Consider the following 18,914-nt stretch of genomic DNA (forward strand, 5'->3'; position numbering starts at 1 on the left):
CTTCCCTGCCAGACTGGGCTTGCCCAAAGCTAAAGTTGGTTACTAACAGCTGTCACAGCACTTCCCAGTTAAAGGATTAATCATTAACCTTTCACATTCCTGCACCATAACTTCTGAATTTAGCAGTACCCCAGCACTTCAAAAACTGTGTCAGATGGCTGACATGTGGTAAAGTATTAGATTATATCAAGTTCAAAAGAGCATCACAGTCCTTTATCTGCTGGACACTTCACTTTCAATGAAATATTTGAAGGCAGCAGAATGTGAAGAAACTAGGGGTGTGCAAAGGGGGCCGTATTTGATTCGGATTCAGCCCGATTCACGGAACAGTGATTGGATTCTTTGGTTTGGATCACTGTCCTGATTTGATTTGGCCGAATCCAAATCTGAAGGTTTGATTTTTGATTCAGAGAATCAGAGATTCGGCCATAGACACAGCTTTATATGTTTGTTTGTTTTTCCACATACCTTGAAGTACCAGGCAAGGCTTATGAACGCTGCAGTGGTGGAGCAGATGGAGCATCCCACAGGAACACAGGGGTCCCTGCATGATCGGCAGAGGACTCCTCCCCAAGGGCTCCCCTGGCTCGGTGATTGGCTGCAGGGGAACCCCAGGTGCCCCCCCAGACCAAGGAGGTACCAGTCGCCAAGCCAGGGGGAGGAGGGGGTCCCCCGCACACTCCACAGCGTACCCAGAAGTGGACTGGAAGTGCTTCTGGTCCACTTCCAGGTCCGCTGTCAAGTGCACTGGGGACACCCCCCCCCCCACATGCTCCCATAGGACACACCATCCACCCCACCGTCTCAGTGTTCACAAGCCATCTGGTACCTTGAAGTATGTAGAAAAAACATATAAAGCTGCGTCTATGTCCAAATTATCAAATTTCTCCAAATCAAATCAGAGGCTTCTGATTCGATTCAGTGAAATTAATGGGTCTCCCGATTCGATTCGGATTTGGAGATTTGGCTGCTTAATTGGGCCGAATCTCCCCCAGACTGAATCAGCGACCAAAGCTTCCCACAGCCCTAGAAGAAATGTTTCAATTCACATTGATAAAGTTGACACAGTTTGACTCTTTTTTTTCAAGGAATTGAGATTGGAAGCCTGGTATGATCAGCACTAGAGTACCCGAGGCAGCTAAAAGTTAGGTCCCTGAGTTTGCCATAAGCAATTCCTAGTGAAAGGGCTTTCAGAAATATTAAAATGCTCAAAAGCCTCACATGTGCCACAACAGAGGGCAAAGCAGTACCAATGAAAATGATTCCTACTGACAGATGACAGAAAGCCAGACACAACCATTTAGTATTGAGAATCATCATTCTGAAATAATGCACGATGTTTTAGCTCTCATAAGTTCCAAGTAGAAAAGGACGTACAAAAAACTAGAACTCTTGGTTCCAAAATAATACCTTTTATTAGACCAACTGGAAAATGGCAAGAAAATTGTTCTTTTCTGCAAGCTTTTGAGATCAAAGTCTGTTTGTCAGGCTCTGGGAAAAGTGTAGATGGTATAAAGTCCCCATAGGTAGGAAATAAACTTCATTTTTGCACAGAGGGAGCTGAAGATGGAAGGCTGTCCCAAGTAGAAAAGGATGCATTCTAAATCAAAGGACACCTTTTTGTAAATTGTATGTTATCCTAGTAATACACCATTATTAACTGGATAGAACCAACCTGAAGTTTTCAACAAGACCCAGAAGTAGGCAAAGCTGGAGGACAGTCAAGGTGCCGGTATTCTTTCAGGAGCCTATCTGAGCAAAGCAGGCTTTGAGAAAATCATTTCTACAAGAGAAACCTAGGAAAACGCCAGCTTCTAAAGATGAGTTCTCTAATGACTTAGGTTAGAAATAGATTCTGAAGGTCCAGAGCATTAGATATAACCACAAAGAGTGTAACCACAAAGAAACCTTGTTCTAATTAAGATGTGGGCATAGACTTCCATATCCCAGTGGAACAAGCCGTCTTACATACAGAAATAGCCATGCTCAAAGAAAATATTTTCTTTAAAATACCTCATCCTTCTATCAGTTTTCTTCTGTATTCACTTATCTCATTTTCCTTATTACGTCAGGCTGTTTACAATCTTGGACTGATGGAGATACTGCTAAAAGGCATTTTTTCTATTTACAGAATATATTGTAATGTTGCCCAATTACCTTTTCATTTTCTTCAGCCTCTCCTGTATCTTTTATACAGCCTATTCTGTACCATCAGTTGTTGAAAATCTAGTGAAAGATTTCTAGTGAAACTAGTGAAAAGAACAGAGAAAATGAATCGTAGTTCACCGATCTAATCATTTGGATCTCAAGCTTAATCGGATATTGCAGTTCTTTCTTTCTTTTTTGCCCTGAATAAATAATAAAAACCTTATTGTTGCACCATTCTTCACAAAAGCTACAGCAACTCACTTTCTTTTTTTGTTTGGTTTTTTTTTTTGGTAGATCATGTATTGGTTCCTTTAAACTTAACTTTTGGAGAACATGGGATATTTTTTGCATCATCTTATTATCCTTTTTATGACTGTGAAAAAGCAGTTAATCTTTCTGAAAATCTGCCGTAAGTATTTTGGTTTCACTTCAGTAGTTTCTTCATATTATATGTGTTCAGTGGCTAATGGTTGGTTTAGTTAATGCTACTGAATTATTTTACGAAAACCTGTATTGTGTTCAGCATTTCCCAGTATTCGTATTTTCCTTTTGCATTTCAATGGAACCTAGAACAGTTAAACTACACAGATCATCTTAGTTAAAGAAGAGGCACAATAGGGAATGATTTAGGAGATTCATAAGCCTTCATGAGCAACAGTTCACTTCATCAGGTGCTATAAAAGAGCATGCACAGAGCAGACTCAAATAGAAAGCGATTTGTATTCAAATAGTATGTTTTGGATTTATATTCAAATTACTTTCTCTGTTTGATAGCCTCTTCTGTGCATGTTATTTCATAGCATCTGATGAAATTAGCTCTGACTCATGAAAGCTTATGCGTCTCTGATTCATTTAATTGAAGTCAGTGTTCCTGTTTAGACTCGAGGCTAAAAAAGGACACAGTGGCTGGGGCTGTGGGCCTGAGCCGAGCTGGCCTGCATGTGCTGCTGAGGGTGGATGCAGAGGCCGTGGGGGCCAGGTCTTTTCCAGCAATTCGGGCTGGGGCTATGGGGGCTGCGCAGCCAGTTTTATTCCCGGCTCCCTGTGCCCAGGCTGGGTGAGGCTGTCATCGCAGTGTCTGAAGCTCTGTGACAGCCCTGCCTGGCAGCATGGGAGGGCTAACTGGGTAGGGCTGCCCGGGTGGGCTCAGAGGTTCCAGAGGGCCCTGAGCCTAGCAGCCACCACCACACCCCCTGTCTGTGCAGCAACTGGTGGCTGCAGCCGCATCACAAGTTGCACGCTGGCCAGGTTTGCTATTCTGCCCCCCTCGTCTCAAGCTGCCACAGCCACGCTGCTGATGCCCCTGCTGCACTGCACCATGCTCCTCTGCTCATCACGCTGGGTGGGTAGAAGGCAGCCAGAGCTGGAGCTAGAGCTCCATGCGCTGGGCTGAAGCTGAGGGACTGAAGCTCTGCCCGCAAATTAATAGTCATGCCACAAAAAGGTCCAACCACCTATAAAGTTTTTGCTTGAAAATGTGTAATAACTTTATAGCTGGTTGCTATCCAGCTTTAATTTTCATGTGCAGCAGGATTGTCCCTGCAGCTGGGAGCCCTGTCATCTGACCAGGCTCACAGTCACAGGGATGCACCATGTGTAACTGGGACTAGGAGTCCCACAGCTGAATGGACTCTGAGCCACAGAAATGCTGGTCAGCTGTGGACTTTGGATCCCAGCAGCCACAGGATGCACCTGTGATCTCCCAGCCCCCAGGGGTGTATAGCTGTGGGGGTGCACGGTGCACCCCTTAGGGCTGTGATTCTGGCAGTCAGGGGGCATAGCTGCATTTTCCCAGCCCTAGAGGTGTGTAGGGAGCCACCTTCTTGCCAGTGCAGAGCAAGCACAATCCGAGAGTCCCCTTGCACTAGCAGTAAGGTGCAGCAGGATCTAACGTGTGATCCCACAATAATGCCTCCTGGCTTGCATGTGGCATGACAAGAGGCACAGCTGTGTAGATCACATATTAGATCCCATCATGCTTTTACCTATACATGTAGAGGGACCTTCCATCTCATGTAGACACTGTAAAATTAATGTGGTAAAGACTTTGTAGGAAATCAGTCCACTCTCTGACTACAGTTGGACTTTTTCAGTTGTTTTGCTAATGAAAACTAAGTCACTCGGGACAAAAAAAATACAGTTTTGTCAGGACTGATCATACTATACTTGCAGATGCTATTCCTGTGCAAGCAATAGATGGAATTGCCAGTGGGATTGGAAGAAACATGTCTGTGAAGAGTCTTCTTCAGAACTAAAAGTGATCAAACAAAATATGGTACGTTTAAAATAAACAGACTTTATTTCAACACTTCCATATTTTCTTTGGTTTTGCTACAAGATGAGTTGGTTTAATTTGCATTTTAAAATCTAAAAAAAAAAGCTTAAGTTAACTTCAGAAATTATTTCTTTTGGTGACTCAGTAGGGGTGGAATGTAGAGGTGCAGTAGGGAGGGGAAGCGCGATTGAATAATTTCTGAAAGGATATTTTTGTTCATTTTCCTGTTTTGCTTCAATGGAAGAAACAAGATTTGAAGGCTGGGAAGATAATCATCCACTGCTTTGACATATACTTTAGTCATTTTTAGTGTCTCTAATTTGAAAGGGTATAATCAAATCTGTCACTGTATTTTAAGCATCAAGTTCTTCAGAATAAGAACTCCATTGTCCAAAGGCTGTTGAGGTCTGTTGTGATAAAAAAATATTTAAAATTATGTATAAAATGTTTAATTCCCCAGGAAGAAGAATGTCCACAGTTTCTAAATCCCATACCTTCAATAATACCAATGGACTATCCAACAACAGTGCACTTTATGGGAAAGAATCTAGACTATTATCAGGTAAATGAATTGCTTCCAAGCAGTCATTTGAATTGTAGTTTTGTTCATGGTACATTAATTTCTAAAGCATTAATATGTTCTTCTGGATGATACCACATCTTATTTACAAACACCTCCATTTTTTAAATGTGTGTTCAATTATTACTTATCAGCTGCCCAAAAATGAGTAACCACAAAAATGCAAGGACTAGAGCTGGACAAATTATTTTGGACAAATAATTTATTTATTGAAAACTAGGGTTTCTTCTTGACCAAAATACAGTTTATGAATTCATGCCGAATTTGGCAAAAATATTTAGGCAGAAAGGTGGGGAGGGAGAGTAATTGTGAAAGTATAACTTTTATTTTGACATTTCCCAAATGGCATATTTCACCTATTTGTTTCAAAATAAAATTTGGAGAATTTAACTAAATCTGATTTTAAGAAGAGTAAATACATACCCAGAACCTAAACATTTAGTTTTGGGCCAAATGAGAGAGGCCAGTTATTTGCACAGTTCTGGCTTATGTTGCCTTTTTTTTTCTCTGTACCTGTTTTTAGAAAAGCAATCTCAAAGTTTAGGCTTACTTCTCTGAAGTTTGAATTGTACCCCAAGCAATTTAAATCATTGTATTAAAATGAGAGAAGCTAAGCACTTTTCTTTTGCCTCTAGCATATGTTTATATTAGGTTACTGATGATCATGCCAAATAATTCTCAGGTAATCTCAATAGATGTTTTTGAATTGGCATCTATAACTATTTTAATGACCTAGAAGATGGACAAGCAAGAGCAATTGTTGGCTTACTAAAAATAGCAATAATCTTATTAGTCCTTCCCCTGAAATGCATGATATCTTGACTATAGTTAGTGTTTTTTTGCTGGTTCCTCTTAGTATTTTAGATGAATATGACATGGACATCATGAATAGAGGTGTGCATGTGTTTTTGTGACTGTATCCACTTCTTAGCTATCTAGTAAACTTGCAGAAGTCAGGACTTGTTACTAGGGCTGTGTGAAGCTTCAGTAGCCAATTCGATTTGCAAGAGATTTGTCCCAATTCGGCGGCCGAATCTCTGAATCAAATCCAAAGATGCATTAAAAAGGTCCAAATCAATTCAGAAGCCTCTCAATCAATTTGGAGAGATTCAACACTGATTTGGAAATTCAGCCATAGACTAAACAGGCAGCAGTCCTCGACAACGCTGGACACAGCTGCCTTTACCTGGTAAGCCTGTTGTAGTGGGTAGAGGCAGGAGGGAAGGAGTGTGGAGGGGAGGCAGATCAACACCCCCACAGCAAGGGAGGGATTTGGGCTTGGGCTGGGACAAGTTGCCCAGCCAGGGTGCGGGACTTGGGGAGGGGAAATCCTGCCACTGCATGCCGCCACATGCCACTGGTCTGGGAGGGCATGAGAGTGGGCATGTGCCCCTGGATCTGCTCAGGGCGAGCTGGGCTGGGCTGGGCTGTGCTCTGAGGAGTGGGCAGAGCCAGGGCTGCGCTCCATGTGGCTAGCCCCAGCCACAGTCCAGAGTGCTGCCCTGGCTCTGCCTGTCCTGCAGAGCACAGTGGAACAGGGGCTGTGGGGGGGCTGCAGCCACCCTAAAATTCCCCATAGCCCTGCCTTTGTCCCCCTCCCCAATCCAGGCGCACGTGTCCGCCCCCAGGCCCTGCCATTGCTTGCTCAGCCGGGGCACAGCGGGGTGAAGCTGCAGCTTGTCTGGGAGGCTCAGGGAGGCTGGAGCGGCTTCCGCAGCTGCGCTTCGCTTGGTGAAGGCAGCACAGTGGCACTGTCCTGTGTCTCCCCACCCCAGCTGGGCGAGCAATGGGAGGACATCACCCCCGCTCCCAACACCTTCCACCACCCATTTGGAGTGCAACCCAGCCCAGCCTGCCCCACACAGATCCGGTGGCATATGCCTGCTCCCATGTGCTCCTGGCCCAGCAGCGAGAGTTGCCAGAGGAGCCACCGAAGAGCAGCTCCCGGACCAACAGCATGCAGGAGCCATCCACTCTGAGTCCCACGCCCCGCCACCCTGGCTTGTTCCAGCCCCAATCCCTCCCTCACTGTGGAGGTGTTGATTGCCTCCCTCCCTCCCACGCTCCTTCCCTCCCCCATCCACCCACCACAACAGACTTACCAGCTGAAGGAAGCTGTGTCCAGCATGATTGAGGACTGCTGCCAGTTGAGTCTCTGGCCGAATCTCCAGATCCGAATCAGCTGAATCAAATTGAGACAGTGATTCAAATCACAGAATCAAATCACTGTCCCTCTGAATTGGCTGAATCCGAAGCAAATGCTTGCTGCTGTGTACAGACCTGCTTGTTACCGTCCCCAGAATTATCCACTTTTCAAATAGGGAAAAATTATTGATTTATTTTCCTTTAGCAAATGACAATATTGCCCAAATTTTCTTTTTCTCTGGTGTATATGATGAGGGTGGAAATTGGTAAATAAGCCTTAAATGTAACAACTCACTTGTTTTGGGTATACTAACCATCACAAATGAGGAAGAAACTTCATGCTAGTGACAGGTTATTGAGTAATTATTGGGACTCCAGTAGATCACAGAAGCTCCAACTATGGACCAGGGTCCTACTGTTAGGTGCTATATAAGCATATAATAAAGAAGAGTTTAAAATCTATGTATGATGGTATGATCGATTTGGCAGGTTTTACAATTCTTCTGAAATGCCTGGGATTTGTCACTGTCATGCATATGACATCTGGTAGGGTGGACAATTGGTCTCAGCTAACATTGATTTTCTATGCAACAAGATGAGATGTAACACATAACATTTACAGAATGGAACAGGGGTAAAAGTACATAGGTAAGGGCTAATGAAAAGTCTTTTTCGTCAGGTGAACATTTAGTATAAGGAAATATACAAAAGGAACAAAAGGCAAAGGCAATTCCTTTTATGTTGGCTGCAAATTACATTTGATAAAGCCATATCAGTACTACACATTAGAACAACTTTAGCCTAGGGAAGTGGTATTGAATCTCACCTATTCTACATAGTTAGCTGATCCCCATGAAGAAGTCTGTGGAATGCAAGCTTTATTGGAGGGTAGAATAGATGTACAGCCCTTGTGATTTGAAAGATGTCTTTAACATAGTAAGTGTAAGCTAGCATCAGAAACATTTTCCTGATATGGCAACCAAACAAAAACAGCAGCTCTGAGAGGTGTGAACTAACCCATTTATTCCAAAGGTATATTCACTGTTAAAAAACAAATAAAGGTACTTTAGGAGACACATTTAGAAACAAATTATGCAACACCTGTACTTACTCAAGCTGATAGATGAAAATGTAAGTGGCTAAATAGGCAAGATACAAAAATCAGCAGTGGTTATAAAGATAGCTGGTATTATTTACCTCATTTGAGTGGTGCTGGCTGAAGCAGCAACTTTAACTAAAAGTTCATGTACTTAATATGGACTAGGTTCCATCTTCTATGTCTAGACAAACCTCAGTCTGGATCAAGAGAAGCATATAGTCCTAGTTTTGTAGACCTGGACCACAGACCACAATTAAAAAAGGAATTTGGCCTACTGAACATAGTGAATATCTTTTAGGGTTTGAGATTGTTGGGATTTTTGTAAGCCCTTTATGTTTTTCCTGCTGTCTTGCTGAAGTCTTACAATAGCAACAGGTGACAGGTCCACCAAGACAAAAAGAAACTTCTAGTTAATAGATACACTTGGAGTGCCAGAAGTAGTATTGTGGTTTCTTTTGCACCTCTCTGAAAATAACAGTGCATTACCTAACTGAATAAATGCAGTGGCTTAGCTATCATAATGGGTCTTCCGAAAATTATAATAAGTGAAATGCATTCAGAAGGCAGATGAAGAGTTGGGGTCAATTTTGTTCCTACAGCTGATACCTATTTGTCTCATAGGTAGAGAGAAGTGGAGAGTTTCTTAAAATGCTGAAGGAGATGGATGAATCATTTCACAAAAGTGGGTTTTTTAATGCTCTGAACCAAACACTAATATCTTCTGGACTTTTGCTCCATGCTAAATGGAGCCCTGAGAGAAAGCTTTTGTTGAAGAGGAAGTAGTTCGTCTGTAGGCTGCCTAAAAGAAAATAAACTATTCAGTATTTTCTGTCCTTTCTTTCTTTGAAAAAATTCAGTAGGAGTTAAAGTAAATCCAAGCTATTATAGTGCTTTGTGGAAAAGCTGCTACTGGAATAAGCAACCAAGAGAGATAGTGGAGAGAGGTTGAAGCCTGATCAGATTTCTTACTTTTGATTTTCAAGAGAAATCTGTCAGGCTTTCACCATTATTTCAGTGTAATTTCCGCCACTCTGAATCTTCCATCTGGATGTGTCTTCCTTTTCTTTTTAGATATGCAAACATAAACTGAAGCTCTGATTGTATAACATATTTCCTTATGTGCCCAGTCTACAGATGGTTATGAGTTTTATAGCCCTCAGCTAATTGATATGAATATTTAGGGACTCAGGTTTTTAATTCCAGAGATCTCTAAGTTGGTACTTGAAGTCAAGCAGAATAGTGACTGGCATGTATGTGCATTTTTCTAGTTTGTCCCATTAGGCATATGAGAAGGTGTGATACAGCTTCAGCAGCATAATTTAAAAGTTTTGAAGAATGCATTGTATGTTATAAAATAAAATAAAGAAAAATAAGTAAGAGACAATGTTCCTTAGAAAAGACAATTTTCAGGGAATTTTAAAAGATGGAGGATTATGTGTATCTAGCAGCAAAATGGAACTGAACAACAATTGTGTCCCCCATAACTTGGAAGAGGAATGGATTAGTTCAGGGGTAGGCACCCCCAAAAGGGGTGCCAGCATGTGTGCCTTGGGGCAGATGGTGGGGTAGAGGTCAGGGCTGCACTGCCACAACAAGGATTGGGCCCCTTGCGGTTTCTGCACTGTCTGCCCCGGCACACCAACATCTTACAAGTTGAGGTTGCAGGTAGGTGTTTTTGGCACTTTGCCCAAAAATGTTGATGACCCCTGGATTAGCTGTTGAACATTGTCTGAAATACAGGGCTAATGTTTTAACTTTATCAGAACATGTTTTAACAATGCAGAACATTTTTAATTAATTCAAAATAATAGTTTAAACTTACTTGTCAAAAAATGGTGGCAGGCAAGTTTCTATATGTGTAAAATCATTTTGTCAATCCAATTTTCCAGGAAAAAAATGGTTTTGACAGTAGATTTTAGACCAGTCTTGATGCTTTGTCTTGCCAGTTTTGAATATTTACATCTGTTGGCTTGTTTGTCTTGATCTCGGTTACAGTAAATAAATCTTGTTATCAGCACTGAAGATATTTTGGTCTGTGTTGCAGTCAGGTATCATGACAATTCTCCTTGTCCCCTGCCTCATTTTACTTTTAAAGCCTCAGGAGAAGGATGTCTGGAGCTAAGGAATCTGTTTTCCTCTTCTTTCAAGATCTTATATCGACAAAAGAAGTCATTTTCATTCCACAATATAACAACCCTCTTGGCATATTTGAGTCAGTATTTCCCCTTGATCCTAGTCCTTTAGTGCATCTTCTGGTGGATGAAGACTGTCCTCTACTTATTTTGTCATGTGAAGGGAAAATCATTGCTACTTTTTTCTACTTCTGTTAATTTAATTAACTCATGACTTTTGGGTTAGTTGTAACCCCAGCACCTGAGGCAGCAGCTACAAATAAAAGAGATGTGAGGCATCTCTCAGTCTTCATATTATCCAAAAAACAGCACCAAAAGCAAAAGAATTTGCAGCAGGACTAAGGAGCTGAGAAACCAAGGTCTGCTATAACCACAAGATGCAGGGCTGTCTCCTACTTATATGTGAGGATCCTGATTGAAAGGGGGAGCAAGTCATTGCTCAGGCCCTCTTAGTTCTAGAAAGGCAGCTTCAAAGTGAGAGAAGGGCTGGTTCTTTGGTCTTGTGACGGGGCGTTTAAGTGACATTGGCTAGTTTTTAAACAAGAAAAGTTTGACCGAACATGGCTAAAACTTCACTTGGAATTCACAAGTTCAAGTTGTCTCCTGAGATCTCTGCAGACAAAATCCTCCCATGAAGGTGGAATTCCCACTCATAACACATTCAATGTGTGAAGTTATCCAGTGCATCTGCACTTCTTGTTTTTTGTTATTGCTGAAAGTAAGTGTTAGATGCACTTTTACTTTATTTATCTGATGCTTGTGCCCTTGAATAGATGTTAGAAAGGCAATGTCAGAGTGAAAAAATGATTGTGCTGTTGCTATATTTCTTTTGGCGTTTGTTTGGAAAGACCAATTTTAGTACTTACCTTTCTCCACTGGATTGTCTTCTACTGTTTAAACTAGGATGTTTATTGGCATTTCATTAATCTTGCTTATAATGTAAAAATTCTAAGCCATCAATTCAGAATTCTTTCTCTTAAATAGGGCAAATCCTTTGTGATTGGAAATGACCAATTTGAATTTGAAGCTTCTGTTAACAAATTAGCTGATGGAACATTCTCATTTGAGAGTCAAAAGGTCAGTGTGTTAAAATTATCTTCAGTTCATTTTGTCCAATTACAACACTGCCAGTTACACACAGTGTGAATACATGTGCAGATGTCATGTCAGCTGCTCCATGTGGGAGATTAAACCATAATGGCAACATCTCATAGAGTCTCCATTGGCTAAAGTGCAAAAGACTATGATTTTTAACCACAGTTTCTGTTCCTAAAATCATATGTTGTTGTTTTTCCCATTATTTCTCTGTGGGTTCAGCTCATTAAGTAATTTAATTGTTCCCTATAGGCATTACCTATAGGAACTCTGGACCGTTTTATGTAGGGATTGAGGAAAGAAGAGGTGTTATGTAGCCTGGTTAAGATGACTGAATAGGGAGCTAAGGAAAGTGACCTCTGAGTTCTCCCCTACCTGCAACCTTCCTTTGATTCAATTTGTCCATCTCTAAGAATGGGAAAAATGGAGATATTTAATATTTTACTATTGCACCCTAGCTTCTTTAAAAAAAAAAAAAAGCAGGCTTTAGTCCATATACTATATTGTAATATATTGTAATTTAAGCTCATAGACACTGCTGAAACAAAGCCTGAGTAAATAAGCTTTTCTAACCTTACTGGCTAAGTTTTGAAGAAAGATGTCTATGCATCATTTTGATGAATAATGTCCAGATGCTTGGAACGTGGCATTTACATTAATGTATGTGTGTTGTATGTTTTCTGTTTTTCACTGCTTGGGGCCTCTTGTTATGGCCACCATCTTCCAATGTAAGTAGCATTGTATGGGTCAAAACTCTTTGTTTTGTCAGAGGGAGCAAGCTGCACTACTGAGTACATGAGGCCCCCATTGTCTGGCAAGAGTGTACTGTGTCTGTAATAATGATGGGCCTCCTGGTGTGGGAGAGAACTCATCAGGTCTAGAGCTGCTGAAAGTCTCTACATACAGTATTATAGCTCCTTGAATATCTATTGCTGAATATATTTCACATCAGTGAAAATTAATGATCCCTTGACAATTTGGGTATTTTTCTTCCTTGACCCTTACGAGATTCTGATTCCTGTAGATTAGATTTATTACCAAAATTTTCCCTGAGTATACTTGGACAAGAATACACAAATAGAGCATAAATTTGGAATTTTTTGGGTAGTCTTTCTTTCTTCATTGTTTGCACTAAGAATTATAGGACAAGAAAATTATCCATGCTGATACAGATATATTATCATATTTTTCTAGTTTTCCTACAGTGCAAATGAAACTCTACCACTTGATTTATCCATTAAAACAGATGGGGTCAAGATTGACAGCAACCTGACAGGTAAGTATGAAATATTGGATTACCAATGGGGAAACTACAATATGTTGAGATTTATTACTATAATAAATTTTGTAGTTTTGAAGATAATATTACCATTTCATGTTTTACAGTTTGGGGTGAAACATTTAGTTATATATGACTTTAAAAGCTCCTGAATTAACTGTCAATGTTAGCATCTTTAAAAATGCCTTTAACATATAAAATATTTTCAACCTTTGGTTCTGCTTTGAAAAATAATTCTTTAAAAATATTACTGTGAGCCTTATTGTTATTATGTAAAATTGTAATTTGTTAAAATTTGTAAAATTCTGTAAGTTAAAAAAAGTTGAATTTAGTGCCTTCTCTACAGACTGGGATTTGGTCTCGAAACTACCCCAAATCATCACTAATACAGTCTACAGTCTTCCTTTGTCTTGGCAATGAACAACCAAAGTCACATTCAGTGTGTTTTCATCTCATTTTATTCATTTATTTCTATGGCAACAAAAACTATGCTAAGTAGTTTACAGAAAAAAGATTGGTCCCTGCCATAAATTGCTTGTTTGTTTATTTTTGCAGCTTTTAGTTCATAATGAAGCAAGTGTCAATAAAATCTTTGGCCCCAGTTATGCCCTGTCCTGGCAACTCCAGTGAAATCATTGGGAGCTGGGTATAGTTGCTTGGTTCGCTCACATAAAACAGTTTTAGGTTTAGGACATAATGCATATCACCTTGCATCCTCAGGCAGAGGATTTTTAGAGTCCTTTCAAGAGTTTATATAGGCAAAAATGTCCCTCTTGGGAGGTTAGTGTGTGTGTTACTGTAAGTCAACATCAGAGACTGATATGAGTTATATGGCTATGGAAAAAAACACATTATTTTTGTATGCATAATAATAGTTAAACTGATCCTTTATAGGCAACAGAGAGTCATGGGTTTTAAAATCAATTTTCCTTTGTTGGCCTTGCAGTACTGAGAACACTTGATGCTTCATGCCAGATTTCTGTAATGGCAAGATCATGTTATAATGATACAGCATCATAATCTCCATTCCAAAAAGCTGTGATGTTAAAAATATAGAATTTTAGTAGGAACTTGCACAGAAAAGCTAAGCTATTATTCAAATACAGATTTACAACACCGCAAAGGAGAGACTGAAAAGTACAAGCAAATAGCTTTTCTCTCTCCTCTACAAAATGTTTTTATCCAAATTCTCCCTTGCTTTAAAATTTCTTTGCCATCTGAAATTCACAGTATAATGGTCTTTATGCACCTTAAAATGAATTGACTTTAGATATTTGGGAGCTGCTGAGAAGCTACTCAATTATTTCAATTCTGGCACTTTTGAACTCACCAGTAAAAGAATCCCTTCATTGTATAAAACACTTAGTGAATACTAAGTTAAGAGAGCATTTTACATCTCAAACCTCTGGGGTTTCTGAACAGTATGGAATCCAATATATCCCTTTTATCCTTTGTCCTTTTTATCAGTGATTTCACAGCTGGTATCTAAGGGTGATGGATAAGAGTCTAAACCTAATGTGACTGGCTTGCTGCCGGTACATTTAATGAGTTGATCAGTGAATGAAGAAGACTGCTTAACACTTTAAAGCTCTAGCTCTGTGTTGCTTTTGTGCATCTGGATGCGAGAGGGCCAGCAAGGTATTGCAATAGTAACTTTGTTTCCAGGAGAGGGAAAGAATATGGAGGCTAACAGAGTAATTCAGTAAATATGTTCCCTCATTTTGCCAGATTGCCATGTGGTAGCGTGGGTGGGTATTTCAGGGTATGGGTACAAAAAAGGAAGATTTGTTTTAAAACACTGCTTGTTAAAGTTCCTCTGCAATCGCAATCTATTACCAATTTGAGTGCTGGATTAGGAAAGCAATCTGTTCCATACTGGAAATTGCTTTCACGTAGAAATGGGAAAAGCTTTCCCTGCTGCTCCTTGTGCAGTCTGTTCCAAGGATAAAGGAAAATGTTAACTCTCTGGGGTGATCAGTCTAGCTCCTTCCTTAACACTAAATCGTTGTGTAAAAATCATGTAATGGTGGGATCAATAAATAAAAATCCTCCAAGTCACTTGCCTGCATCTTTATGATGTCTGTGCCACATGTGGTCAGTTCTACACTCCTGCTATCACAGGATGGCTCAGTGCTCCTGAAAAGCAATTAATCTATCCAAGCTAGATAGAAAGAGCACTCCCCAACCAAGAGTTGGCTGTGACAGATACCAGCATCAAGTCCATCCCCCAACACCCTGAAAAGAGATCTCTTGCCAACACTCCTATCCTAGAAAAAGTCTGGCATGCCATCAAGGAAACAAAGAACTATAAGGCAACTGAACTGGATGGCATTACCTGGTGAAATCTACAAATGAGTGGCAAAGAGCTGGTACTGAGACTTCACACATGTATTTTTTCAGTTACTCAAAGCAACCATCCTTGCCTTTCAATATGCCAATGACCATGCCATCCTTATGCACACTGAGGAAAACCTCCAGACTCCGCTGGATCTTTTCAGAGAAGCCTACCAAACTTTGTGCCTCTCTCTCAACATAAAGAAGACTGAACTGCTCTATCAACCTGCCCTGGGCCATGAATGTGACTTCCCCTCTCCCCCCCACCCCCCCACCCCAAATTACCATCAAGGCCAAGACCTGGGAGGTAATCAAGCACTTCCCTTACCTTGGTAGCCACCTCTCTTAGAGAGTGAAGATTGATGAGAAGATTTAGCATAGTTTCCCTCCTTTGGGAAAGTGCTTTGGCATGTCTTTCTTCACTGTGATCTCTGGAAAAACACCAAAATCTAGGTCCACAATGCAGTGATCATCCCCACTCCCCTCTACAAATGTGAAACATGGGTGACCTATCGTCATCATCTGAAGAACCTGGAGAGGTCTCACCAGTGATGCCTCCAGAAATTCCTCCACACCAAATGGGAAGATCTCCATGCAAATGTCAGCCAGCATCCTTGCCAAAGCCAGTGTTACCAGCAGTGAGTCAGTGATTCGCAAGCACCAGCTTCTCTGGAGCAGACACTGTGTGCAAATGCTTGACTCCCAAAACAAGTGCTTTACTCCCAGCTTAGTAATAGCCCGAGACCTCATGGTGTCCAGAGGAAACACTACAAGGACACATTGAAGGCATACTTAAAGGAAATGGATGCCAACTTCAAGAATTGGGAAGAGCTAGCTGCCAACCAAGTGGTGCCACAACCTTAACCAGTCAGCAGCCCATTTCAAGGTAAAGCATCTTGTCTTCAAAGCAGAGAAGAGAGAGCAGAGGAAGGAAAAGGAGAGGAATACCAGCCTGCAGTCTACTGCCTCCTGCAGAAAGACCTGCAACCTCTGTGGATGGATCTGTGGCTCAGGGATTAGGATCTTAAATTACCTCTAGACCCATCAACGAGCTGTGAATCAAGGGATTGCTGACAAGTAGTAATAAAAGCTTCTTCAGTCTGGAATAGACCCATTTGACACCAGTGTAAACACTATCATCTTGAAATCTAGTAAACAATTTTGTTGATAATGCACAAGTATAAAGTATGCTTCTGTTGTACTCAGTGGCAATAACTCTTCAGAGTTTTTCATCATCTTGGGTAGGGGAGAGCAGCTGTAGCTGTGTGTAGCACTACTGTATCGTTCATGCTTGGTAAAAGAATGAGAGTGCTGATGAGAAAAATAATGAAGGGAAACATATGACTTCACTTTACTTCTCCAAATGAATGAACAGCAACATAGTAGCATCCTAGAATTACCTTTAAAAATCTATTGCTGCTGCTTTTCTCTGCAAATTTATAGAAGTTCATTAAAGTGCTAGATCATAGACATTCCCAGTCTTCAAGGACCTAGGATGGTCAGTACGTGCCTTGATGGGGAAAAATGTATTGAGGTAAAAACCTCTGGGGGAAGAAGATCAGCTCTATTCCAGAGTGTGTTTCCCGTTCTATTTAGTGAAATTCCCTGGCTGTATTTCATCTTAACAAGGAACCTTCTTCAAATGCTGTCATTTCCAAGGTATTTGGTAAACTGACTAGCAGGCTAATCACCTGCCCTACTCTTCTGAGATGCTGTTGCCCTTCTTCAGCCTATCTGATTTCTTCCATGGTAATCGTTGAGCATCTATCCAAAAGTTTTCATACAAATCTGGACTCTTCTTGTGATGGTGTGCTACTCTCCTATATCTCCTAAGTCTCACTTCTAGCTGAAAAAGATTATTTTGCTTAGGAAGTGTGCATCACACCAGAGACATAGCTCTGGAACTTTATCTTAACCTCATTGAGAATGTTGATTCATGGTTCATCAATAAAAGCAGCATTGTTCAGTAGGCAGCATGACAGCTCTGTTACAGTCTCCAAAGGGACGGTTGGCACTTCTAGTTGCTAGGTGAGAAACTGAGATTTAACTGCAACTTCATGCTCAATTGATGGCAACTCAAAATGAAAGAAGAAATGAAATACAAAAGCTGCATAGCCCTTAAATGAATACTGGTTTGGTAAACAGGTATCACTGAATTTTAGAAAAAAGTCATGCTGGACATGTCTACACGAGACACTTTGAGCACAGTAGTCTAATTCTACTGCTCATTAGCATGGCAGGCAAAACCCATGCCAATGAGCTAATTCACAATAGAATTAGTGTACTATGCATTAGCATCACCTAAAATGCGTGTGTTGGCACTACTACACAGTAGTGCTGGTTACTGCATTTATTTTGTACCTGTTATTACCGTTAATGCATGTATAGACATGTCTGCTTTTAGTCTAGAAAATCCAAAATGGACTGCTCTTACCCTATCACAGGAGTACTGCACTGTTCAATTCCCTGCATAATAAAGAAGGGGGCATTTTCCTTAGGAGTCTAAAATATCACCTCTCCCACTCTGTCTGAAATTGTCTGGATTGTTCATTTTCAATACATTGATGCGCCTGTTTGTTTCAGCTGGCATTTAAATAGCTGTATAGGGAGCATTTAGTACTTAATTATGAGCCCCAGCCATATATAATGGATGTGCAGATTGAAAAGTATTTGGATTGGTAATTCTAAATAACTGGTAGCGTTCAAAGCCTGTGTATATCTGGCATATATTCAGTACTCAATTGGCAGAAAGTAAACATATTTGCCTTGTTCTGTATTAATGTCTTTATATGGATAAATACAATATGTAGACTTGAATGAAAGGGAAATTCTGGATATACCACTACAGCTTTGGTTTCCCATGACACAGTTGAATGAGTGTACTCTTCAACCAGTAATTGAATTTATACTATAAATTTATAAATCATTTTATTTCTTCAGTGACTTTGTACAACTGCTCTTCTGGCCGGAGCGACTGCAGCTTGTGTCTTGCAGCTGAGCCTGGTTACAAGTGTGTGTGGTGTGAAGAAGATGGCAAGCCAAGCAAGTGTATTTATAAGGAACTCTGTAATACTGTTGCTGCTAACACATGTCCTCCTCCAGACATTACTCGTGTAAGATTTTTTTTCCCTGCCTACCAGTGTATTGGCTTTTCTTAAAGAAATATCTGAATATGCTGAAAGGGGCTGGCTGGGTAGAGGGGACAGGGTGCACATTCTGAAACATTAAGCAAACTTCCAAAGCAGCAGCCAGAAGATGGTATCAGTGTGGAAATGTGCAAGACCTGCCAAGTCTCCTATTGAGAGGCCCTTCATCTTTCATGTTCTTTAAAGCCTTGTGCTCACTGTGGTTTAAACTGTGGTAGCAATAAGCATTTAAACATGTCAGTAGATTACAGAGAGTTAATATGAGTTTTTACCAGTGCAAGGTGTTTTTTTCCCCCTCCACTAAGGTCTGTTCTACCCAAACTACTCTTCAGCAACAACATGACAAGAAAGCTTGAAACATAAGTTTACCAAAAGAATCGGAAAGTCTGAGCCTCCCAATAAGTGTTCAGAGTGCTGATGTTGAGTGGATGCTTAGGCTAAATTTGAAAATCTAGCACTGCTGGGTCTGTTCTGTCTTACTTTCCATTACAAAAATAATTCATGTCAACCACAGCCACTGCAACCTCCTCTCATATTATTAGTATAATCTGCTGATTGTAGAACCTTCAGTTCTAGGTCTCTGTACACCATTTCTGTGTCCTCAAGTGTACTGTGAATTTGACACAAATCTCCAAAGCTGAAAATGATGATAACAACCCCCCCCCCCCCCCAAAAAAACAC

At 40.7% G+C, this 18,914-nt stretch overlaps 1 protein-coding gene across 7 annotated transcripts in view; it reads left to right on the forward strand.

Annotated features, from left to right (window-relative positions):
* The window catches only part of PLXNB2 (plexin B2), a 351,969-nt gene that overhangs the window by 266,090 nt on the left and 66,965 nt on the right, over window positions 1–18,914 (forward strand). For 6 of the 7 annotated variants that reach the window (XM_025208550.1, XM_025208549.1, XM_006027363.3 and 3 more), the window contains 6 exons: window positions 2,443–2,557; window positions 4,321–4,423; window positions 4,884–4,985; window positions 11,364–11,456; window positions 12,669–12,750; window positions 18,028–18,200. In XM_025208550.1, coding sequence (XP_025064335.1) covers window positions 2,443–2,557; window positions 4,321–4,423; window positions 4,884–4,985; window positions 11,364–11,456; window positions 12,669–12,750; window positions 18,028–18,200 — 668 coding nt within the window. The remainder of the gene's footprint in view (window positions 1–2,442; window positions 2,558–4,320; window positions 4,424–4,883; window positions 4,986–11,363; window positions 11,457–12,668; window positions 12,751–18,027; window positions 18,201–18,914) is intronic. The other variant, XM_025208552.1, reaches the window with a different exon arrangement.

The sequence above is a fragment of the Alligator sinensis genome, unplaced genomic scaffold (genome assembly GCF_000455745.1).
Source record: "Alligator sinensis unplaced genomic scaffold, ASM45574v1 scaffold660_1, whole genome shotgun sequence".
NCBI classification, from domain to species: domain Eukaryota; kingdom Metazoa; phylum Chordata; order Crocodylia; family Alligatoridae; genus Alligator; species Alligator sinensis.